Below are 24,985 nucleotides of genomic sequence, written 5' to 3' on the forward strand. Positions count from 1 at the left end.
CTCCTGCTCTCACGGTGACCCGCCACAGAGGGACCGGAGTAAAGAGCAGCAACTCTCTGCACTTGAGATTCCCAGCGACTGCTAGTCAGAGGCCTTTACTTCTCCTTGCCTTCCGTGTAGGAAGCCTGATGCAGCTGTAGAAAAAGAAAGACCCCCGCGCTCTAAACCTGGGGAACAGAATGCTGTCTCTCAAAAGCAGGGGAGCAGGAGAAAGAAGCAAAGTTGGCAGCCCTTCCAAGCCAAAAGAAAGAAAGAAAGAAAAGAAAGAAAGAAAGAAAGAGAAAGAGAGGGGAGGGTCAGCCTGCCATAGAAGAAAAAGAACCACTCAAACCAAAGAAGCGGGGAACCGTCCCTCGATGGCAGAGGAGCGGAGGAAAGGAGCGAAGTTGGCAACCCTCCCGAGGCGGGGAGGGGAGGGGAGGCGGGGAGAGCGCGGGGAGGGGAAGGAGGCGGAGAGGCGTGGCGTTGCCTTGCCTTGGCGAGCCTAAGTCGGCGCTGCACACAATAGGGAGAGGGGTCGCCCGGCAGGACCTGCCAGGCCGGCGCAGGAGGCGACAGGAGCGGCGCGGGGCCTGCGGCGGAGGCGCCTCTCCCCGGCGGCCGGGCGGGCGGGCAGGCAGGCCGGCGGGACCATGCCGGGCTTCGACTACAAGTTCCTGGAGAAGCCGAAGCGGCGGCTGCTGTGCCCGCTGTGCGCCAAGGCCATGCGCGAGCCCGTCCGCGTCTCCACCTGCGGCCACCGCTTCTGCGACACCTGCCTGCAGGAATTCCTCAGGTCAGTCCCCACGGAAGGAGGAGCCGAGGCGGGCCAGACCCGGGCCGGCCGGGGGGCGCGATCCGGACGCAGGAAGACAGAGGCGCACGGCCCCCGCGCGCCTCTCCAAAGCGCGCTTGCTTGGAGAGCCCCGCACGCGCGCCCTGGGCGCACCGCGCCGCCGCCGCCGCCTCCCTGGCTCGCCTTCTCCTTTGTTCCGCGCCCGCTTCATTCCTAGGGAGAACTGGAGGGACCCCCCCGCCTCCTTCGTTGGGGGCTCCCCAATTTCCCAACACTTGGCTCGGCAGCGGCAAATGGGATTAGGCCGCTTCTCTGAGCATGTGCAGAGTGCGGCGGCGCGGAGTCTTGCTGGGCTGCCTTCCTCTCCCACCACATTCTTTTCTATTGTTCTGCCTGCTGTTGAATCACCTTGAAGGGTCCCTCCTGTCCCTCCACTCCACCCCTCGGTTGTCAAGGGCCTCGGAAAAAGAGGGCTGCCTTCTTCGCGGATGGTCGGCGATGGGCTGAAATAAAGCTTCTGTCTCCAGCGGCAGTCTACCGCGAACTGTCTGCTGTTGAGAACCAACGCTGGGGCCTGTTTGTGGATTTATTGCTGACCTCTGTTGGAAGCGGGATGCTGGGCTAGGTTGAGGGGTGGTTTGTTTGTTTTTGCGGAGGGGTCTGTTTGATCCAATAAGTCTCTTCTGCCTGTTGAAGCCAGCAAGGACTGACGTCTCCATTAGTCCGAGGGAGACAAGCCAAAGTGTGTTCTGGGCCTTGGGAGACAGGTTTGGGGGCTGCTCTGAGCCCCCCGGGCGTGGCTGAGGTGTGGGGTTATCTGTCCCTTAACTCCATGATTTGAACCTCTGAATCAGAGTCCCGCAGGGTTGGACCCAAGGGGGCTGGACGCAGCTCCCACCCAGCAGACCCCCGAGAGCCACAGCTGGGTCCTCAGTGGAGAACCCCACCCCCCTTTTGCAGTAGGCTAGCTGGATCTGTCTGCGTATAATTAAGGTGGCTTCCGTCCTTCCTTCCTTCCTGTTTAAATTCAGGACCATGAGGACTAGTGTCTTGCATTCTTTTTTAGGGAAAGGGCTGTAACTCAGCGATGAAGGACCCAGTTTCCGTCCCCGCTGGCATCTCCAGGTAGGGCTGGGAAACCCCTCCCTGCCTGAAATCCAGGAGAGCCAGTGCAGACAATACTGAGCTAGATGGATCAGGTGTCTGGTTTGGGGAAGGTGTGGAGCTCAGTGATGGAGCCCCTGCTTTGCATGCAGAAGGCCCGAGGCACAAAATCCCCAAGTAGGGCTGGGGAGGAAACTTTGCAGGGCCAGCGCTGCCAGTCAGTGTCGGCAGACAAGGCTAAGCTAGCTGGATCAGCGGGCTGACTCAACAGCTTCCTATGTTCCTGTTTAAATAAGCCCTTTTATTTGGACTGGTGAGGACTTATTTCTCAGGAGACTCTGGAGAGCTGTTGCTGCCGGTCAGAGTGGACCAGGAGTGGGGACCCTCCAGATGTTGTTCCCATTGACCGCTAACAATGGCTACATGGGGTAGCTGGAGCCTCGCAGTGTCCAAAGGGCCACATGCTTCTCTCCCCCCCCCCCCCGGTCCTCTGGGAAAGACGAGAATACGTTTGGCTGGCAAATATTTCTTGATGTTTAATTTCGGAAGAAACGCAGGGCGAAGCCCTCCCGAGGCATCTTCCGAAGGCAACTGAGGCAATATGAAAGAATATAAAAAATTCCTTCAGTAGCACCTTAAAGACCAACTAAGTTATTATTTTGGTATGAGCTTTCATGTGCATGCACACTTATCTGATGAAGTGTGCATGCACACGAAAGCTCATACCAAAATAAAAATTTAGTTGGTCTTTAAGGTGCTACTGAAGGATTTTTTTTAATATGAAAGAATGTTTCGGATATATTCCAAACAACCCAGTTGCAAAGCTATTTCTGTAAGGGAGACAACAAAGTAATAATAATAATAATAATAATAATAATAATAATAATAATAGATACAAGAGCCCTCTTCAAATATCCGAAGGGAGCTGTTCAACAGTGGAACGGATTCGATAGCCATCTGTCAGGGCGCCCTTTGGCTGCCATTTCCTGTACTGTATTGCAAGAGGGGTTGGCCTAGATGACCTTTGGGGGTCCCTTCCAACTCTACAATCCTGCAAATATAAATAATAACAATCCTGGCCTGCTAACCAGCTAGCTCCCGCCTCCCCTCTAATCCCCCCCCCCCGCCCTGTAAAGACCACCTAATCCCATTTAGCTCTTGCCCACCCCTGGTTTCCCATTGCAACCGCAATTCTAAACCTCTGCCTTTCCCCTTCCTTCCCAGTCCAAGGTTCAACCCCCTCCTGCTCAGGTGCCCTGTGGTCAGACTGTTCCCTTGACTCTGCAAAGGTGTGACTCAGTTTGTGTTTCATGGGGAAAGGCAGTAAGTTTTCCGGATCCGCCTGGGCGTTGACATATAAGACTACTCTTTAACCCAGGGGAAATCTTCTCAAAAGTCGGGGGTCGTCTTATACGCCTGGTCATATTTCTTATACGGCGACTATATCCCAAACTCTATATTTTAACTGATAAAAGTTGGGGGTCGTCTTATACGCCGGAATATACGGTAGTTAAGCCTTGGGGATCTGGGAGGAGCTCCAGTGCCTGATCTCCTCTGCCCCCCCCCCCAAGCTGGGAATTCTCTTTTTCTGCCAACGCCTCTTGTAATAAGATCTCTCTAACTAACAAGCAGGGAGAGCTTGTCTGCTTAAGTGAATTTTTCTGGCCTTTGTAGAAAAGCTGCTATTTGCGGGGGGGGGGGGTATGTAATGGCAGAGAGGCCTGCGAGGCAGTGGGGGCCCTTGCATGACTGGCAAGGAGTGTGTGGGGGGGGAGAAGGTGCTTAGCATATTGGCACCAAGGTCGCTTCGCAATTAGCCTCCTTGCAGCTTCCCAACAATCCTGCGAGGTAGGCCTTGGCTGTTTGCATTTTAGAGGCAGGGAAGGAAAGAAGAGGCAGTATGTGAGCCTCATCCAGCGCTCCCCCCCCCAAAAAAAAAAGTTCCTGATCTACTCAGAATCTGAGCTTTGGTGGAGAAGTTTGGGGGAAAGCTGATAAGCCGCCTGCATTCCTGTAATGTTTAACTTTCTTAGATGTCTGGCATTAACCAGAGATTTGGGTGTCTGGGGGGGCGGGGAGAGGGACGTACAGCTTCCTGTGGCTGCAGGTAGGGTACGAATCGAGCATGGCACCTGGGATTCCTAGTTCAGGGTGCCCTGCAGGCTACTGGGCGGGGGCCCTTCCTCCCCACCCGCTTCACCTGCCTTCCAGGTAGCAGAACAATAGCCATAGTTTTTGGGTTTGAGCTGAGATGGAAGCAGGCTGGAAGCTGGAGATACAAAGACCTGCTTGCTCTGTGCTGGGCCCAAAGCTGCGACTAAGCCAAGATATTTCAGGGTGTAAATGCTGTGAGCCCCTTTAAATCCTATGCTTAGCTTGTACAGTGTCAGAATGTCGGGTTAGGCCCTGGGGGAGACCCATATATCTAGGACAGGGGTTCCCAACAAAATTTTCTCGAGGACCCCTCATCGAGCCGCTATTGTGACAAGGACCCCCATTAATTCCTAATCCTAAATCTAATTCCTAATTCCTAATCTAATTTTTCCAGTAAGCTTAACACTGATCTTGGAAGGGTTAGGGTCAAGGGACGCCGACGATTTAGGTTCAATGGACACTGACAAGATCGGTTCGAGAGTCACTGACTTACTTGCTTGAACATCAAATGCATTATCTTCCTCTTCATCTGTAGGCCTTTGTCGTTTTAACGGACCACTTTTTAATCAACGGTCCATTTTTAACTACGCGAACTGTAGCTTCCGCGAAAAACAACGCTTTGTTTACAAACACTACTGTTTTGCAAAGAGGCAGCGCGCGCCAGGTAGGAGGGAGGGGAATGGAGAAGACAGGGTACCTGCGCAGTAGCGCACAAATGAAGCCGACGCGCGCAAAGCATCTTGGGGAGGTGAGCGTTAGTAGAATGCGCGCGCTGCCTCTTTGCAAAACAGTAGTGTTTGTAAAGCGCCACCTAACGGCATACAGCAGAACTACTGCCTCTATCTAATTCTAGTTTTGCGCTAGACTCTGCTCTTGCAGGAAGCAGCCGAAACAAAAAAATCTGTTATCATACGAAATATATTTAATATATTTTTTATTCTAATAGCATCTTGCAGACCCCTCTGGCATAGCTCGCGGACCCCTGGGGGTCCCCAGACCACCTGTTGAGAACCACTGATCTAGGAGACTCTCCCCCCCCCCTTGTGATACATTTGCACGCAGCAGCCAACGAAGGCAAGCGCATAGAATCATAGAATCGTAGAGTTGGAAGAGACCACAAGGGCCATCCAGTCCAACCCCCTGCCAAGCAGGAAACACCATCAAAGCATTCTTGACATATGTGTGCCGTGAGCACAAGACCACTCTCCCTGCCCCCAGGAACTGGTATTTGGGGGGGTGCATTCAAACAGGGACTTTGGGGACACAGCCATGTACAAAGCTTCTTTATTGCTCCAACTTTGCTTGGCATGTATGCAAGCTTTCGGAGTTTCACAGAACTGTTAGTCAGCCGGGGACCGTTCCAGGTGTTCCAGAGAATGAGTGTGTGTGTGTGTGTGTGATCAATGGGCCTACTTATTCACAGAGCGGAAAAGACGCCCCTGGGGCAGACTGACAGTGACTTTTCCAGTTCAAGAGCCCCGTCCTTGCGTAACCGTTTCCAGAGCGTTGCTGCGAAAACAAAACCCGAGTTCTTGTGCGCACCTTGAAGGCCGGCAAGCCTTTTAAACCCACAGAAAGCCTTTGCTAGAATAAATATGTTAGTCTCCCGGGTGGCACAGGCGTTTGGGTTGGCCTGTGCACTCTGCGTGTGTGTTTGGGTCATGGCAGTTTCGTGCAATGTTCACTCCCGGCCTTTAGATGCATTTCATAGCTGTCTTTGCAAGCCTCCTTGGGGGACTCAAGCATTGCGCTCTGCATGTTTCCAACCCTCTCTCCCCAAAGTCTTGAGGCTGAATTGCTGCAATACATTTGTTTGTTTCTTTTATTTACTGCATTTATATCCCGGGTTTTTCTCCCAAGGAGCTCAAGGTGGCAAAAATGCCTCCCCCCCCATTTAATCCCCACAACGTCCCTACAAGGTAGGTTAGGCTGAGAGAGGCAGTGATTGGCCCCCAATGTCACACCCAGTGAACTTCGTGGCGATTTGAACCCTCGTCTCCCAGGTCCTACTCCTCATCTAGTCCCTACAACAACCCAGCGATGTAGGTCAGGCTGAGAGTTGGTGACCGGCCCCCAGGATCACCACTTGAGAGCTTCATGGCAGAGTGGGGTAATTTGAACCCTGGTCTCTCCCAGGTCTTCGTCCAATGCTCTGACCACTGCACACTGGCTTTCCGTGAACTGGTGTGTATGATTTCATAGGGACACTTCTTCTTTCACAGACACATACTTCTAAACTTTTCTGCCCTGGCCTTTGCAGACACCCTGAACCTTTCCTTTTTGGCTCTTGTTTTCCTGGGGTTCTGGGTGCAAGCCTTGTGGAGTGAGGGGTGGGGAGACTTGGCTGGGCATGTCTTTGCTTGCCTGCTCCTTGATGCACAACTGTGTGTGTGAGAGAGAGAGAATGAGGGAGACATAAAAGGGTTTTGTGTTTTCAAGAATGCAGAAGGCATTTTTTTCTCCCTCTCCGCTGACTTCCTTCATTCCACTGTGGCCTCCCCAGAGAGAGCAGATGCATAGGGGGAGAGACACGCAGGTGTGGGGAGGGGCAGAGTCAAGAGCCAAAAGCCAAGGAGCTGGATTCCACCTTAAGGCTATGAGATCATGTGCCTGGGACCCCAAAGGGTCATCCAGTCCAACCCCCTGCACTGCACAAATTGCAGTTGAAATCCAGCCCCATCTTGTGAGTTGTGCTTGAGCTAGGAGTCAGGACACAAGAGGGCTGGAAAGAAGAGGGAGAGAAGAAGCCGCCTTAGTTTAGACCAAGTCAGATCATTGGTCCATCTTGCTCAGCGTCCTCCACCCTGACTGGCAGCAGCTCTCCAGGGTTTCCCCAGCCCTGGCCGGCGATGTCATTGGGAGTTGAACCTGGCACCTTCTGCGTGCAAAGCTGAAAGTGCTTTACTTCCTTTACCTTTTAAAAAGAACGCAGGATTCTAGTCATCATGGTCGGGAGTAGGAGGCTGATTTGAACAGGAGCAAAGAAAACTGTCTCAATTGTACATTGGTCCAGGTAGCTCCTTACTGCTTACACTGACTGGCAGAGGCTCTCCAGGGTTTCAGGCAAGGGGCATCCCAGCCCTTCCTGGGTTGAAGTTGGGACCTTCTGCATGCCAAGCAGCTGCCCTGCCCTGGCCCTGTGGCCATCCAGGGGGCCAAGAGGCCCTCCCCGTCTCCCCCCCTCTTCAGCAGCAAGAGACTGACACCCTGAAGACAGGAGATTTAGCCACCTTGCTGTTCCTACTTGGAAAATGGGTGCAATAAGGCTTACCTTCCTGGGGTATTTTATCTGGAAGGAATGATTAAGAAGTGATTTTTATGCTCAAAGGAGGGTCGCAGGGTAAGCTCTTGGCTCTCCTCCTTGCAAAGCTCAACTCCAGAGGTGCAAAGGGTTAAATCTAGAGGGTCTGGAAATTCCCAAGGTGGGGGTGCTACAGATTAATCCCCACCACAGCCTGCTGGGCCCATCACACTTGGCTGGGCAGGGAATTCGCTGAGGCAGCAGCCTGGGAAGGGCAGAAAAACCGGTTCTCCCCCTCCCCAACCTTCAGCTATGCAGAGGGAGGTCACTCTGCCCCAGAGCTGGGCTGCCTGGTCCATCCAGCTTGCCTTTGAGCAGTTCTCCCCTCGGCCTCCATGTTTTCATCGGCTCAGGGAGGTGCACTCTGCATACGCACAGAGGCTTCCCAGGGCCGCTTCACCACACCCCCAGGCTGAGCACGGGCAGCGTCCTTTGTTCCTATTTCAATTAGCCCTTCATTCGGAACCATGAGGACTAGAACCTTAGCTCTCTCTTTTATTTAAAAAAGGGGAAAGGGCCGTGGTCCAGTGCTCTGTGTGCATCCCCACATTTTGGGTGCCCCCCTGCCCCGAGACCTAGCTGGACTGGCAGATTGTGGGGGGCATACCCTTGGGTCAATGCTCTGTTCCTTCAAGAGCTGAAATGCTTGGGGAAGGGAGAGAGGAAGCCTCAAGGGTCTAGTGCAGGCTTCCTCAACCTCAGCCCGCCAGATGTTTCGAGACTACAATTCCCATCATCCCTGACCGCTGATCCTGCTAGCTAGGGATGATGGGAGGTGTAGGCCAAAAACATCTGGAGGGGCCGAGGTTGAGGAAGCCTGGTCTCGTGCCTTTAGCTCAGGCATCCCCAAACTTTGGTCCTCCAGATGCTTTGGACTACAATTCCCATCATCCCTGACCACTGGTCCTCTTAGGTAGGGATCATGGGAATTGTAGGCCAAAACATCTGGAGGGCCACAGTTTGGGGGTGCCTGCTTTAGCTAGTCCCATGCCAGTCCTTTTATGCTCAGCTAAGGCTTCCAGCTCTTGTCTATTTGTAGCAATTGCCTCTAGCAATTCTTCCGAAAGCTTGGCCCCGATTCCTGCATTGCAGGGGGTTGGACTAGATGACCCGTGGGTCCCTTCCAATTACGATTCTATTATTCTGCCTGCCTTGCCGCACGGAGCAAACTCTTGGGGCGACCTGCCGCCTCTCCATGCCGCTGTCTTCATTACACTCGAGCAAACGTGGAATCAAAGAATCGTGGAGTTGGAAGGGAACCCCGGGGGTCATCTAGTCCAACCCCCTGCAGTGCAGGAATCCCAGCCAGATCACATCTCTTGTCTGGAGGAGGAGAGGCCTGCAGTCGGGGCCAGGTGCTGTCCCTCGGCTACATTTGTGTGCTCCTTCCCAGACAGGTCACACACACTGTGCCCGCAGGCGCCGGCCGTTGCTGCTGCAAGTTTTCCTTGCCAAGGATCATAGCTGCTTGGCACAGCGTGTCTCGGCTGGGGTGGCCCCAAAGGACCTCTGTGCTTTCCCGCTGGCTGCCAGGCCCTGCTTGGCATGGGAGGGAGAGTAGCATCGGTGGCAGCCGATCTGACGGAGTCGAGTCAGAGCAGCAGCTGGCATGGAAAAGAAAGCTGCCCGTCTCGTAATGCCATCACACAGACCTGTCGTGCAGCTGCGTTTGGACTGTTCTGGTCGCCTCACCTCAAAAAGGAGATTGTCGAGTTGGGAAAGGGGCGACCGAAATGATTGAGGGGAGGGAGCGGCTCCCCTCTGAAGAAAGGGGGCAGCGTTTGGGACCTTTTAGCTTGGAGAAAAGGCGAGGAAGAGGCGACGCGATGGCAGTTTGTCAAATTTTGCAAGGCATCGAGGAAAGCGGCAAGAGAGAGTTTTCCTCCCTCTTTCATCACCTTAGAAGTCGGGGATGAAGAGTCAGGAGAGGTCAAAGAAAGGACCTGGTCATGCAGCACATAGTTAAACTTTGGAACTCTCTGCCACAGGAGGCACTGATGGTCACAAACTGGGGTGGCTTTAAAGGTGCCAATTCCTGGAGGAGAGGGCTATCGATGGCTCCTAGCCAGGATGGCTCTGCTCTGCCTCCACAGTCAGTCTTGCTTTTGAATGACAGTTGCTGGAAACCGCAGGAGGGGAGAGTTGCTCTTGTGTGCGAATCCTGTTTGCGGGTTTCCCATTGGGGCATCTGGTTGGCCCCTGTGAGAACAGGAGGCTGGACAAGGTGGGCCATTGGCCTGATCCAGCAGGCTCTTCTTAGTGATACAAGGATTAAGAGATCCAAGAGGTATATTTTTGATTTTACAGTAATAACATTTCAATGTTTCACTTTCTTTGCATGTAACGTTTTAGAATGCATTAGGCTTGAATTTGTTGCCTGTGCTTTGTCACCCTCATGCCACCCTCCATTGCATAGCGCAGGCATCCCCAAACTGCGGCCCTCCAGATGTTTTGGCCTACAACTCCCATGATCCCTAGCTAACAGGACCAGTGGTCGGGGAAGATGGGAATTGTAGTCCAAAACATCTGGAGGGCCAAAGTTTGGGGATGCCTGGCATAGCGCTTCCCACCTTACCAGACCTTCGAAGGGCAAATGATGTTTTGCCAAAAGAGGGATGTTTGAACTGGCTCTCCTCGAAGCTCTCGGTGAGACCCAGGAAGAGGAGATGGGGGAGAAATTTATGGCGCTCTTCCCTTCTTACTGAAGGTCTGGTTGCCTAGAGGCAACTCTGTTTTGGGACCCCCGAGGAAGTTGATGCCAGTGTGAGTCGTGTATCTCAGTCAGTAGAGCATCAGATTTTTAATCTGGGGGTCATGGGTTCGAGCCCCACATTGGGCAAAAGATTCCTGCATTGCAGGGGCAGGACTAGATGACCCTCGTGGTCCCTTCCTGTGATTCTGTGATCTTTGTATCTCATGACCTGTAACCTTTCCTGACGTATGTTTAAGAATTCATAGCTGTTTTATGACTCTTTGCCATGTTTGAACTACTATATAAGCTTTTGTCCTGAAGTGCCCCAGGGCAGACCTTCTCGTTGGCACGCTGAGTTGACCTCTGGCCTATTGCAATACAGTCGTACCTTGGAAGTCGAACGGAATCCGTTTCGGAAGTCCGTTCGACTTCCAAAGGGCGGCTTCTGATTGGCTGCGGGAAGCTCCTGCAGCCAATCGGAAGCTGCGGAAGCCCTGTTGGACGTTCAGCTTCCGAAAGGACATTCAGAAACCGGGACAGTCACTTCCGGGTTTTGATCGTTTGGGAGCCAAAACGTTCGAGAACTAGGCTGTTCGAAAACCAAGGTACGAATGTAGAAAGAAACATTGGGTCCCTCCTGGATGCTGGAATTAGTTTCCGTGGTTTATTTAAGTGGTGGCCCCTCACGTGCAGAACGAACAAAGGGCTGTCGAAGTGAATTCTTACATTCTTAAGTTACAGAGGGATCTCTGCCCCAGGGAGCTTACAATTCATAGCTTGAGAGTCATCCCTGCTGCTGATCCATCGTGGCTTCTCTGGTATGGATACATAGGCCTAGTGGAGACCCAGATCCCACGACGGTGTGCTTGGTGATGCCGTGCGGAGGGGCTGCAGGCGGCAGAGTCCCTGGGTGCAAATAAAAGAGAGAAACTTTGGACCAGCTGGTGTTTCGTTGGGCAAGAGCCACAGCGACTCCCCTCTGCCAGTAAATGCCAGTTACTGAGAATCGCAACTGGGGGGAGTCTTCCTCCTTCTCCTCCCATCACTAGAACTTGTGAAGCTGAGCTCTGGAAGGTTCAGGACGGATAAAAGAAAGGCCTTCTTCCTGCAGCGCACAGTTAAACTCTGGAACTCCCTGCCACTGGAGGCAGCGATGGCAACCAAACGGAGTGGTTTTCAAAGAGGATCGAATTCATGGAAGAGGAAAGGACTGTTAATGGCTGCAAGCCAGGAGGATGGCTCCAGGGTGAGAGGCAGCGATGCTTCTGAATCCCCCCTGTCGCTGGAAGCTGCAAGAGAGGAGAGAGTTGCCCTTGCGCTCGGATTCTGCTTGTGGGTTTCCCTTTGGGTGTCTGGGGGGGGGTCCCCTTTGGCCTGATCCAGGCATCAGTCTCCCCTCCATCCTGCTGCAATCTCAGCCCCCCCCCCATGTCTTGTTCTGGTGTGAAGCGTCTCCTGGCCAAACCACAGACAAGGGCTTGGCTCTCTCCCTTTTTGGCAGCCTCTTCTCGGGTCCAGCCCCCAGCAGCTGCCTGGTTTTCCCCCACAGCTGCCACCCCTGGTTTCGAGTTTCCTGGAGCCGGCAAAGTTGTTTTTGTTTTGAGCAGCTCTAAAAACACACAGCCATAAGCAGTCCTAGAGTCGGAGCGTTGGAAGGGGACCCCGAAAGCCTTCTAGTCCAACCACCTGCCCTGCAAATAGGAATATTGTGAGAGCCATGCTTTGGGTTTAGAGGAAGGGCGAGGAAAGAGGCGACATGGCGGGAAATTTATGAATGGAGGATGCGGAGAGAGGAAAGCTCTTCTCATAACACTGGAACCATGTGGGCATCGAACAAATCTGAATGCTGGAAGATTCAGGAGAGGGAAAAGGAAGGAATTAGTCACGCAGCGCAGAGTTAAACTGTGGAACTCCTTGCCACAGTCATCTGGTCACCTCAGACTTGCTGCAGTAGCAAAATTTAAAAATGTAGTATTTTGTTTTGTTTTGAATGTGTCTGGTTGACCACTGCTTAGTTCAGATTCCCAATTGGTGCCTATCCAGCAGGCGTAGTGGTTAGCGATGGATTATAGGACTCTGGGAGACCGGGCGCGAATTCCCACTCTGCCCATCTGGAAGCTCGCCAGGGCAACTTTGGGCCTTCTCAGCCTGGTCTGCCTCGCAGGGTTGTTGTGGAATGGGGAGAGGGGGAGAGAGTCATGTGGGGCAGCCCCCTGAGGTCCTTGGTGGGAAGGTGGGATGTAGAGGTGACAACAAATAGGTCAGGGTGACCGTTTTTAAAATATATGGCACCGATTTACTTCTTATACAAATATTGCGGCACAGTATATGCAAATCTCTGGCTTATTTAAAACTATATAGAACCTTTATTCTTAATAATTAATAATAATAATTTAGCTCACAGGTGCAGAATACTTTTTAAAATATTAATCTTCCTTACTTGTAAAGGGAATCGTTGTACGAGTTAATACTTATTTATCCTTTTGGAGCTTTGCTGTTTCCTTGTACTATTGTCCTTCCAGGCTGTGACGCTTTATGGTTTAATTCTTTCTTTTCTTTTCTTCTGTTATGTGTGTACTTTTTGTTGTTGTTAAAAAATATGTTTTTTTAATAAAAAAAACCACACAAATCAGAGAAAATAAATAAAGGAAATCCCTGTTGGAGAGTGCTGGGGGGCATGTATTAGGAAACATCTCACGGGACAGTCAGTTTGAAGCGCGGGTGGCCTAGTGGTTAAGAGTGTCAAACTAGGACCTGGGAGAGACCAGAGTTCGAATCCTCACTCAGAAGCCAGACCTTGGAAGCCAGTCACGGCCTCTCAGCCTACCTTGCTGGGTTGTTGGGGAGATTAAATGAGGAGTGGGGAGAACTTTGCACGCCACCTTGAGCGCCTCGGAGAAAAAAGGTGTACAGTACTATAAACGCCCCACTTTGGCCCCTGAATCTCCATTTCCTCTGCAAAGCCAGGACTGAAGTGTTAACTTTGCAGGGCCCCCATGGCGTGAAGCGGGTGTGTGTGTGTGAGACACACAGTGGGAAATGGGGCAGGGCTTGGCCTGACAGATGTGACACTGGGATTAGCAGGATTTGGCCCTCTTCCCAGCTCGCTCTTGCTTCCGCCCGTTTGCTCCTGACTATTGAGGTTTGTTTGTTTTATTCCCCCCCCCCACCGCCACCCTTGCGTGCCACTCCTGGGACTCTGTTGCCGCTGCGGCAGGTGGTTTATGGGGCTGGCTGTGTCCCCCCCACCGAGGGAGGGTTTCAGACAGATGGAGGGGATTAAGAGGAGCCCGGCTGCTCCCCCCCCCCCGGCAGAGACCTCCCCAGGTAGAGAGGCAGGGAGGGTTTGCCATGAGAGCGGTTTCGGGAGACTCTCAGAAAGAATTTGCCTTCCATTAGGTCCATCGAGCTCAGTGATGCCTACACTGACTGGCAGCAGCGAATCTCCAGGGTTTCAGGCAGGGGGACGTTTCCCAGTCTCCGTGTATAATTATATTTCATTTCATTTATAAATTATTGTAAAGGGGGCGGGGAGTGCTTTTCTTAAAGGATAAAACTATAAAATTGTCACTTAAGCAAAATTTAACACCCATAGTTGAAGACACTCGAAAAGTAACTATGGACCGAAAAGCAAGGGGAAATGTTTTGAGCAGGTGCCGAAAAGGGTACAGGGAAAGGGCCTGGCTGGTATCAAGAGGCGGGGAGTTCCAAAGTGCAGGCGCTGCTGCAACTAAAAGATTTGAGTTCTTGCAAATGTGGAACGGGAATTGTCTGGCACCCGTTAACAGCTCCAGTTTCGCCAATCGAAGCGGGTGAGGGGGAAGGGCGATCTCTACTGGGAGATGCTGCTAGGGATTGAACCTTCTGCATGCAGAACATGTGTCCTTACACTGGCTCTCTCTCTCCCCCCCCCCCAATAAAATAATATCCCATTCTTCATGTTTCCAAGGAAATTAATAACTCGTGCAAAATGAGGACAAATTGGTGGATGTGTTTATTGGCATGACATAGGTGGGAGATGGCTGGTTTTGTAGTGGGGAATACAGACTATTAAGGGGGGAGTGTAGCTTAATTGGAAGAGCCATTGGCTGAGCTGCTGTGATGTCACAGAAGCTCCCGGGATGGTCAGCTTCTCAACCTCTTCCTTTTCCTCCTGCAGCGAGGGGGTCTTCAAGTGTCCGGAGGACCAGCTGCCCCTTGACTATGCCAAGGTGAGTGCCCACCCACCTACCCAAAGAATCCCTTCCTTCTACTAGCTGAAACCTTGGTTGGCACTGAGGGCTACAGGGGGGGGGCTATTCCTCTCCCCCTCTTGCCTCCCTCTCTCCTCGCCTAAGGACACCTGGATTGTACCATAAAATCCATATTTAAAAAGTTAAAAATTAACCATTGTGGAAAGATAGTGTTCTTAATTGCCTGGCAGAATAGATACGCTTTCGTCAGGCATTTATATGTTAAAACAGAAAGTTCGTCTTGTCAGCCACTATTGATATATACAGTATATATATATATATATATATAGAGAGAGAGAGAGAGAGAGAGAGAGAGAGAGAGAGAGAGAGAGAGAGAGAGAGTTGTATGAATATTGGTATACAGTATAAGTACTTTGAAACAAATAAATGGGTCAATGAAACAAGGCACTCTTGTTTGGCGGGTTCTGCATTCAAAACTCATCTCCTGATGCCCCTTAAAAGCTGCCCTGCATTTTGTATTGTATTGTCCATTGAAATACAAAAAAAAAAAACCACAGAACCTTTTTTATGTACACAACCACAGTGGCTAAGATTTTAATAGCAAAAAATTGGAAAGCAGACTTAATCTCCACACAAACTGATTGGCAGGCGAAGATGATAGAATATTTAGAACTCGCGGAAATGACTGGGAGAGAATAGGAGGAAACTTAAACCAGAAAGTCAACAAAGATTGGATAATATTTAAAGAATAGCTTAGAAAGTATTATGATAATGCAAATCTCCTGACAGATTTAGATTGAATCTTGAAGTAGAAGGAAACTATAAAAGGAAAATTTCTTTCGATAAGTAACAGAATAATAATAATAATAATAATGAAGTGCGTATAGATTAAAAAGGTGTAAACGGTACAATGCGATGAATCGGAAGTTAATGATATGTTGTTAGTTGGTGTCTATGTTTGTTTATGTGGAGTTTTATTGTCCTGTCTGTGTAAATGGTTTTATAATAAATAATTGTTTTATGTGTAATTTTTTTTGTTTTATGTGTAATAAATAATTGTCTTATGTGTAAATTGTTTTGTAATAAATAATTGTTTTAATAGAAAGAAAGCTGCCCTGCAGGTGGGTTTTTGCGTCTCATTTCCCCCCTTCCTTTCCCAGATTTACCCTGACCCAGAACTGGAGGCTCAGGTCTTGAGCTTGACTATCCGGTGCATACACAGCGAGGAGGGGTGCCGCTGGAGCGGGACCGTCCGCCACCTGCAGGTGAGGAGACGGGCTGGAAAAAACAGGAATGGGGAGCCCACAGCCCTCCTCATATGTGGCCCATTCCTTAAAAAGTAAGGTTAAGGTTGTAGTCCTCATGGTTTTGAATAAAGCATTGCGGGTCAGAGAGCTGGGCTTCAGCCCTTAAAAGTAAGGTTAAGATTGTAGTCCCCACAGTTCTGGACCACAGAGCTGGGGCCCATCCCTTAAAAAGGAAGTTAAGGTGGTTGGGTTTATTATTATTATTATTATTATTATTATTATTATTATTAATACAGTGGACCCTCTGGTTACGGATTTAATTCATTCCAGGGTGCTGTGTGCACCCCAAAAAATCCATAAATCGAGGCACTGCTTCTCCGCATGCCATGCGCGATAGAGGGCTTCTGCGCATGTGCGAGCGGAGAAACCTGGAAAAATACACTTCCGGGTTTGCCGCTTTTGCAGCCCAAGGATTACTTATCCAGAGCGGTACGTAACCCGAGGTTCCACTGTACTTTACAAATATATACATTTCATTTACAATCATTTCATTTACAAATTTCATTTACAAATACATTTCATGTACAAATTTATACATTTCATTTACAATCAATTTGACATTCCAAAATTTGGCTTCCTTCCCCCTCTTTCTACGGTTTCTTAAATTTATTTCTTTATATCTTTTGCATATCCAAGTTCATTTAATTATCTACTGTAGATACAGGTGAAACTCGGAAAATTAGAATATCGTCGAAAAGTGCATTTATTTCAGTGACGCAACTTTAAACGTGAAACCAGTATTTGAGATGGATGCATGACGTGCAAAGCAAGATACGTCAAGCCTTTATTGGTTGCAATTGTAATTATTTGTTGTTAGGCGGGTCAATTATAAATGGAATGTAATTAATGAAATGCAACAGCGATGTTTATTTTTGTATTATTGTAACTGTATTTGTTTTATTACTGTGGAATTTCCAAAAGAAAGCATTTGTAAAAATTAAAAGAAAATTAAAAAATAATAAGTTGCATTACTGAAATAAATGCACTTTTCAATGATATTCTAATTTTCCGAGTTTCACCTGTATATACTCTTATAAAACTGCAAGTTATTATACCAAGAGGCTCAGGAGTTTAGACCACAGCGTCACCCGTGTCCCATGGCGCTGCTGTAGTAGTATGCGTAAATAAATTTCTATACAATTTAGGTAGTTCTGTCCCCTTTAAGTCCTAAAACTTTTAGGAAGTTAAGGTGGTAGTCCTCATGGTTCTGAATTAAGGGTTGAAATAGGATCTCTTAGGCAGAGTCAGACCATTGGCCTGTCAAGCTCAATATTGTCTACACTGGCTGGCAGCAGCTCTCCAGGGATCCACGAAGGGGATCTTAGCTTAGACCAGGGGTCCCCAGACTTACCGGCGTTTGGGCCGGTTCCCACTGCGCCGATCGCGCGGCGGGCCGGAGGGCGGGGGAGCGCATGCCTGTGCGGGCCGGCGGGCAGTGGAGTGCGCGCCCGTGCGCATGCGCACGGACGCTTACTGGCGCGGCGGCGCGCTTCCAGGGTGGAAAAAGCGCCGGAAATCCGTTGTGCGCATGCGTATGGGCCTCCCCCGACCCGGAAGTGCACCAGAAATGACCTCTTCCGGGTCCGGAGAGGCCCATACGCATGCACACAAAGGATTTTCGGCGCTTTTTTCCCGACCCGGAAGAGCGCTGCCGCGCCGTGCGCCGCAAGAGCGGGCGGCGTGCGGCGTCGCGGGCCGGATTGGCAGGCCAATTGGGCCGCATCCGGCCCCCGGGCCGTAGTCTGGGGACCCCTGGCTTAGACCTTCCTGGGAATCGAACCTGGTGGCCCTGACATTCCTGACCTGTGTGAAGAGGGCTGGGGAGAGGAATAAGTTTTCTGCCTGACCCCCCCATCCTGCTCCCCCTCCGTCTTGCCCAGGTGCACCTTGGGACGTGCAGCTACAATGTGGTGCCCTGCCCCAACCGCTGTGGGGCCAAACTGAGCCGGCGGGACCTCCCGCCCCACGTGCAGCACGACTGCCCCCAGCGCCACCTCAAGTGCGAGTTCTGCGGGGCCGACTTCACGGGAGAAGCTTACGAGGTGAGGAGGCGCAGGGGGCGGTGCTTGGGAAACGGGGCGGTGTCTCTTGGCCGCGGGGCAGCCGGGGCATCTGCGGAGCTAAACTTTGGGGTCCGTTTCCGTTGTCAGGATAGACCCTCGTCCAAAAGGCACCCGCCTCGGGCCACTCACCGGCTCTGCCGAGCAGCTGCCTCTCAGAAGAGCCATTGGCTGAGCTGCTGTGATGTCACAGAGCTCCTCGTAATGTCTGGGGCATCTGAGAGGCGAGGGAAGGCTCAGCATTAGAATGGGGAGACAAGGAGGTTGGTTGGTTTTGCAGGGGGAAGGAAAGGCCAGTTTGGCTGAGATTTAGCCCAGAGAAAGAGGAGGGGCTCCTGTCACCTCCAGAAGTCCGTTTGACTTCCAAATTTATTAAATCCATTTTTAATATATATATTTTAAATCATTAAAATGTCACAAAGCAGTGCTTAGAGCTTGAGGGTATGTTTGCATGTTTACTTTCTGATTTTTGAGTTGAGCAAATGGTCAGAAAGACAAAACAGGTCTCTCTGTGTGTGTAACTGCTGTCAATAACTGTCATGCAGTGATTTGCTATTGTGTGCTTTTAATGATTTCTTTAAAAAATGGATTTAATAAATTTTTATTCCTATGTTTTCACTGCCAGTATGCCAGTAATCTAGCATATATTTAAATGTACGGTAAATAAATGGGGTTGGGGCAGGAAAACCAGGGAGAGATCCTGAGCTATCGACCTCTCCTGAAAAATAAGAATTAATTGAGATTCCTGGTCCGCATGGGTCTCAGTTAAGGAACACAAGAAGCTGCCGAATGCTGCCAGACCTTTGGCCCTCCTTGCGAGGTGTTGTTCGCACTGACCGGCAGCAGCTGTCCTGGGTTTCTGGCAAGGACTCTTCCCCCAGCGCTGCCTGGGGATGGTTTGAACCTGGGACCTTCTGCATGCCAAGCAGCTGCTCTGCCCTTGAGCTGTGGCCCTTCCCTTAGAGAGGGGGTCCTTCTGGTGCCCACTCCCTCCGCATTAACCCCATGGCCTCTCCCCCTCTTCCCCGCCCCCCAGAACCACCAGGGCCTCTGTCCCCAGGAGAGCGTCTACTGTGAAAACAAGTGTGGCGCCCGGATGATGCGACGGCTGCTCTCCCAGCACATGCTCTCTGAGTGCCCCAAGCGCACGCAGCCCTGCAGCTACTGCAGCAAGGAGTTCCTGTACGACACTATCCAGGTGGGACCCGGGAGAAGGGGGGGGGCTTTGCCAGGAGGGCCGAGGGGCTGCAGGGCGGGGCGGGGGCCAGGCAAGCTCCAGAACACAGCAGAATGGATTCTTTCTCTTCCCCTTTCATTTGCTCTTTTTAATAATAATAATAATAATAATAATAATAATAATAATAATAATAGTTTTAGTTACAAAATAAAAAATTCCTTCCAGTAGCACCTTAGAGACCAGCTAAGTTTGTCATTGATGTGAGCTTTTGTGTGCATGCACACTTCTTCAGATACACTGAAACAGAAGTCACCAGACCCTTATATATAGTGAGAGGGTGGGGAGGGGTGTCACTCAGAAGGGTGGTGGGAATGGTGTGGTAAACCTGTTGACGACTGTTAACGACTGCAATTGGTCTTCCAGGAAAAAGCAAGGGGTGAGATGGCTAAAGATAGCTTCCTCATGTATACAGTGGTGCCTCGCTAGACGAATGCCCTACTAGACGGAAATTCCGCTTAACGAAAGGATTTTCTGACCGGAGGTTGCCTCGCTAGACGACAAGGTTTTCTATGGCCACCGCTTCGTCGTGATCAGAAAATCAGGGCATTCATCTAGCGAAAGGGGAACCAGCTGTAGCAAGGAAAGAAGGCAAAGGAAGATCAGCTGAGAGGCGCTGACAGCTGATCTTCCTCTCAGCTGATCTTCCTTTGCCTTCTTCCCTGCTGCAGCTGGTTCCCCTTTGTGTTCCGCTGGTCAGCAGAACACAAAGAGGAACTAGCTGAGGGGGGGGGGAACAGGAACGAAGGAAGGGAAAGCAGCCCTTTCTCTTCCTTCCTTCCTCTCCCCCCCCCCCGCCGCCGACAGAAAGGACAAATCCCGGGGTTCGGACAAGCTGCAAGTGCTTCCCCCAACCCCGGGATCTGTGCAGGCTCAGCAGCAGGGGGAGAGGAACAAAATAAAAAAAAAATTCCTTCCAGTAGCACCTTGTTGTTGTTTAGTCGTTTAGTCGTGTCCGACTCTTCGTGACCCCATGGACCATAGCACGCCAGGCACTCCTGTCTCGCACTGCCTCCCGCAGTTTGGTCAAACTCATGTTCGTAGCTTCGAGAACACTGTCCAACCATCTTGTCCTCTGACGTCCCCTTCTCCTTGTGCCCTCCATCTTTCCCAACATCAGGGTCTTTTCCAAGGATTCTTCTCTTCTCATGAGGTGGCCAAAGTATTGGAGTCTCAGCTTCACGATCTGTCCTTCCAGGGAGCACTCAGGGCTGATTTCCTTAAGAATGGATAGGTTTGATCTTCTTGCAGTCCATGGGACTCTCAAGAGTCTCCTCCAGCACCATAATTCAAAAGCATCAATTCGAGACCAGCTAAGTTTGTCATTGGTATGAGCTTTCGTGTGCATGCACACTTCTTCAGATACACTGAAACAGAAGTCACCAGACCCTTATATATAGTGAGAGGGTGGGGAGGGGTATTACTCAGAAGGGTGGTGGGAATGGTGTGGTAAACCTGTTGACGACTGTTAACGACTGCAATTGGTCTTGCAGGAAAAAGCAAGGGGTGAGATGGCTAAAGATAGCTTTCTCATGTATAATGAGATAAGAATCCAATGTCTCTCTTCAGGCCAGGTCTCTCCATGGTGTTAAGTTTGGGAATAAGTTGCAGTTCAGCAACTTCTCTTTCCAGTTTATTTCTGAGATTCTTTTGTAATAAGACAGCTATTTTGAGATCTTGTATAGAATGTCCTGGGAGATTGAAGTGTTCTCCTACTGGTTTCTCTGTCTTGTGATTCCTGATGTCAGAAAAATACTTTTATTATTTATTTCCTGGTTTCCCCAGCCACTCCGGGCAGCTTACAACATTTCCAAAACATAATAAAAACATCAAGAATTAAAAACCTCCCGATAAAGGGCTTATTTACATTAGCTATCCATATCTTACTGTATTATGAAATTAGATTCAGGTAGGTAGCCGGGTTGGTCTGACGCAGACGAAATAAATAAATAAAATTAAAAAATTGTCCAGTAGCACCTTAGAGACCAACTAAGTTTGTTCTGGGTATAAGCATGCACACTTCTTCAGATACTGAGGTGTATTTTTTTATTTATTTCATCTGTATTATGAAAAACTTTAATTAAAAAATCTTACCTCAAGCATTAAAAACCTCCCAATACAGGGCTGTTTTCTTTTTCTCTTATGTCCATTCGTTTTCCAAATCTTACTGTATTATGAAAAACCATGGAACAAAAATCTTGCATCAGGATTTAGTAGAACTGTTAATAGAGTTGGGATGGGCCCCCAAGGGTCATCTACTCCAACCCCCTGCAGTGCAGGATTTGCGGCTAAAGAACCCCTGACTTCGAAACTTCCCATGAATCCTAGAATTGCACAGCTGAAGAGGGGAACCCCCCCCCCGAGGGTCACCTAGTTCTTTAGCCCAACCCCCTTGAAAACTGTCTCGGAGTTTGTCTGAAGCCTCTTCTTCCGCTCCCCCAGAACCACGAGTATCAGTGCCCCCGTTACCCCGTGCCTTGTCCGAACCAGTGTGGGGTGCCCAGCATCGCCAGGGAAGACCTCAGCGGGCACTTGAAAGAGATCTGCACCACGGCGCTGGCGCTCTGCCCCTTCAAGGAAGCTGGCTGCAAGCACCGGGTAAGGCCTTCCTCCTCCCTTCATGCAGCCTTTCCTTTACTGCTGTGCCTGCCTCAGTCTCGCTCTTTGACAAGGCCGGGCATCCAAAAACCCTCTCCGCTGTGGCACTAGCACTTTCAAAGTTACTGTATGGCCGTCTCCGGCGCTAACTCGCCTACCTCGCAGGGTGGTTGTAAGGTTTTCTGAAATGGGGAAACCTGTTTTACCCATTTTTCTGGGTCCCCAGAAGCAATTTCCCTTCTTTTAGCAATGGGTGCCCAGTGCCCGTTTTTTTTGTGGGCATTATAAATTAACTAGAAGGGTTTTTGAGGACTGTGTTAAAGCCGGCAGATCATGGCAGGTTTGGGACAGGTCCTCCTTCACCGCAGGGCTGTCGTTGACTTATCGGACCTCGCTGCTGCCCCAGGATGTGTCTGACAATGGGCGTGGGCTGCGAGGGCTTTTAATAAAGGGGGTGTTAGGCAAATTAGTGGAAGAGGAAGAGGCGATCAAAGGCTGCTTGGTGTGGAGGCTCGGTGGAGCCTCCAGCATGCAAAGCAGTCTACCTATGAATGCCAGATTCTGGGGCAAGTGAGGAGAAGACCTCTGCTTGGCCACTGGAGGAAACAAGAGGATTATGGCTGCTGCATAACAACCCTCGGAGTGGTTTACAAAGAGAATAAAACAATAAAATTATCATTAAAGCAGCTCTTTAAAACATTCCAAAGATAAAATCAACAACAAACTAGAAACACGTTAAAACTTGTCCCCGCTTTCTAAACATCTGGGGAGGCTTGTTTAAACAAAAATGTCTCCAACAGGCGCCGAAAAGAGGACAGCAAAGGCTCCTTCCTGATATCAATAGGCAGGGAGTTCCAAAGTACAGGCTCTGCCACACTAAATGCAGAAGGGGTCTCATGTGGCATAGGGAACAATTTGGGTTCTCCCACTCGAAGCAGTCAAGAGGGCCCAGATGGGGAAAGGGGATCTGGCAGGCAAATTGACCCCAAGTTGTTAAGCACTTAGTATATTAATAGCAACTCCTTGAACTTGGCCCGAAAGGAAGTGCAGTTCTCTGAGCACAGGAATTGAATGCCGACGAGGCCTCCCTCTTGTCAGCAACCAGGCTGCAGCATCCTGCACCCACGGCAGCTTCCGGATCAGGAGCAAGGGAAGCCCCGCATAGAGCTCATTGCAGTAGTCCAGTGTTGAAGTCTCTGTGCAATAAAGGCGGGAGGGGGAAGCGGTGGCCACGATCTTGGATGGCTTTAAAAGAGGGCTAGGCAGATCCATGGAGGAGGAGGAGGAGGAGGCCACTGTGAGAACAGGAATGTTGCGCTAGCTGGGCAACTGGCCTGAAGCAGCGAGCTGTTCTTACACGCGGGTCGGTCTTGCGTTCGAATCCTGCTTGCGGGCTTCCCTCCAGCGGCATCTGGTTGTGAGAAGAGGAGGCTGGGCTAGGTGGGCCCTTGGCCTGATCCCGCACGGGCTCCTCTTCTTACCTTAGACCCGAACTACAGAATTCAGCCGTTCAGAGACGCTTGCTTTTGCCCAGTTTCCTAGTCCTCGTGATTCTGTAAGGATCAGGCGGGCCGCTGCCCTGGTCCCAGCAGCCTGGCCTCTCGATCTTACGATGCCCCCGGTCTCTCTCCTCCTCCCCACAGTGCCCCAAGCTCTCCATGAGCCGCCACCTGGACGAGAGCACAAAGACGCACCTGGGCCTGATGTGCGCCCTGGTGGCTCGCCAGCGGCAGGAGCTGGGGGACCTCCGCCGCGAGGTGGAGGAGCTGGCAGTGGGCAGCGAGGGGGTCCTGATCTGGAAGATTGCCGACTACGCCCGCAAGCTTCAGGAGGCCAAGGCCCGGAGCAACTTCGAGTCCTTCAGCCCTCCCTTCTACACCCACCGCTACGGCTACCGGCTCCAGGTCTCGGCCTTCCTCAACGGGAACGGCAGCGGCGAGGGCAGCCACCTCTCGGTCTACATCCGCGTCCTCCCCGGCCAGTACGACAACCTCCTGGAGTGGCCCTTCGCCTACCGGGTCACCTTCTCCCTCCTGGACCAGAGCGACCCCTCGCTCTCCAAGCCCCAGCACATCACCGAGACCTTCCTGCCGGACCCCAACTGGAAGAACTTCCAGAAGCCCGGGGCGGGGCGCACCTCCCTGGACGAGAGCCTGCTGGGGTTCGGGTACCCCAAGTTCATCTCCCACGAGGACATCAAGAAGCGCAACTACGTGAGGGACAACGCCGTCTTCATCAAGGCCTCGGTGGAGATCCCCCAGAAGATCATCTCCTGAGCTCCTCCTTCCCCAGAAAGACGGGATTCAATCGGTTCCTGCTTTGCAACGGGTCGGGCTGGATGAAGCCTCGGTGCGCCATCGCGTCTCTACAAGTCTGTGATTATACGGTTCCCTGGAGGTTTTTAAAGCAAAGATTCAGGGGGGGGGTGTTTCCTAGCTGTGATTCCTGCATTGCAGGGGGTTGGACTAGATGGACTCTGGGCGCCCCTTCAGACTATGATTCTCTGGAGTGCTGCGTCAGAGTTTTGCGTCTGAAAATATTGTACTCTTGTCTTGCCCAACTTGCCCTTTGTAGTCCTGACCTCTGGATTGATTCTCAACCTCTCCCCCCTCCCCCCCAATGGTGCTAACTTGCTACAGCTCAAGGAGGAAATCCTACCTGCCTTGAGACCATCTCTTCCCCACCCCCCTACCCCCGCCAAAGCAGCTGGGCTGCCTCTGTTTTCCTCCCCCCCCCCGATCCCCCCCAATAATTCCTCAGCTCTTCTTCCAGAGCATCCTGCCCTGGTTTTTGTCCTTTGGGTCTTGGGTTCAAGAGGCAGGAAGAATGCTTGCCCCTTGCCCCACGACAAACGCTGGGGTTGGCTTTGGGGTGTGTGCCTGGGGTCCCACAGCGAGAGAGAGCGCACTGGGGCTTTTTGGCTTTGTGATGGGCCAGTCTTCCACCAGATCCCACCTTCTCTCCCCTGACCCCCCCCCCCAACAAAAAAAGCCAGCTTTCCTAGCCATAGTCCTGGGAAGAATGTGTCCCTGAAGGGGGACCTGTCTGTCTGTCTCCCTCGGTGAGTCTCTCAGGGATGCCCTGCAATCGCTTTGGACGGACACTTGAGGAGGTCGAGCCCCCTTCTGCCTTCCAGGTACGGCCACCAGTCAGTATCTCAAGGCTACTGACCCCGATAACCTTCCCTCCTTGTGCCTAGAGACCCCTTTGCCTCCCACTCAGTTGCCTGGATCCATCTCCTGTTCAGCGGGAGGAGCAGTAGGGCAGGGAGAGGCCCCCCCTGCCCCCCCACTCCATCACAGAGCCATATTTTGTACAGGGAGCCCCAGAGTCTTCGTTCGCGTGGGTCTGGTTCTCCTTCATCGCCCAGGACTGGTTTTGGGATCAGTTTTCTCCCGCACGAGTGTTCGGGAGGAGCAGCTACGATTTCTGCTCCTGACTTCCTTTCTCTGCCTCTCTCTGTGTGTTTTTTTAAATAAACAATTTCATGTATTTATTAACCAGTCTCTTCTTCCTTACATGAGGGTCTTATTCTGCTTGCTGACTCTGAAAGGTCTGACTCAGACC

General features: G+C 51.2%; 2 protein-coding genes across 2 annotated transcripts in view; both read left to right on the plus strand.

The window, feature by feature from the left end:
• NEK8 (NIMA related kinase 8) overlaps window positions 1-15,451 on the plus strand; it is a 44,929-nt gene extending 29,478 nt beyond the window's left edge. The window contains exons 16-17 of the transcript XR_004693992.2: window positions 14,186-14,237; window positions 15,380-15,451. The gene's annotated coding sequence lies outside the window, so the exon portion shown is untranslated. The remainder of the gene's footprint in view (window positions 1-14,185; window positions 14,238-15,379) is intronic.
• On the plus strand, window positions 446-24,396 carry TRAF4 (TNF receptor associated factor 4). The gene is made up of 7 exons (XM_035139385.2): window positions 446-775; window positions 14,186-14,237; window positions 15,380-15,484; window positions 17,407-17,568; window positions 18,623-18,784; window positions 21,263-21,418; window positions 23,062-24,396. The coding sequence occupies exons 1-7, from the start codon at window positions 633-635 to the stop codon at window positions 23,692-23,694; spliced, it is 1,413 nt and encodes a 470-aa protein (XP_034995276.2). The 5' UTR covers window positions 446-632; the 3' UTR covers window positions 23,695-24,396.
• The last annotated feature ends 589 nt before the right edge of the window (window positions 24,397-24,985 follow it).

This window comes from Zootoca vivipara, chromosome 15, assembly GCF_963506605.1.
Source record: "Zootoca vivipara chromosome 15, rZooViv1.1, whole genome shotgun sequence".
Classification (NCBI taxonomy): Eukaryota; Metazoa; Chordata; class Lepidosauria; order Squamata; family Lacertidae; genus Zootoca; species Zootoca vivipara.

Bases quoted from the DNA above. Each gene is read 5' to 3' on its own strand.
- TRAF4 (XM_035139385.2), top strand. From the start codon at position 633: ATGCCGGGCTTCGACTACAAGTTCCTGGAGAAGCCGAAGCGGCGGCTG. The intron at 14,238-15,379 runs GTGAGTGCCCAC...TTCCTTTCCCAG, and splicing joins TGCCCCTTGACTATGCCAAG to ATTTACCCTGACCCAGAACT. The intron at 18,785-21,262 runs GTGGGACCCGGG...CCGCTCCCCCAG, and splicing joins TCCTGTACGACACTATCCAG to AACCACGAGTATCAGTGCCC.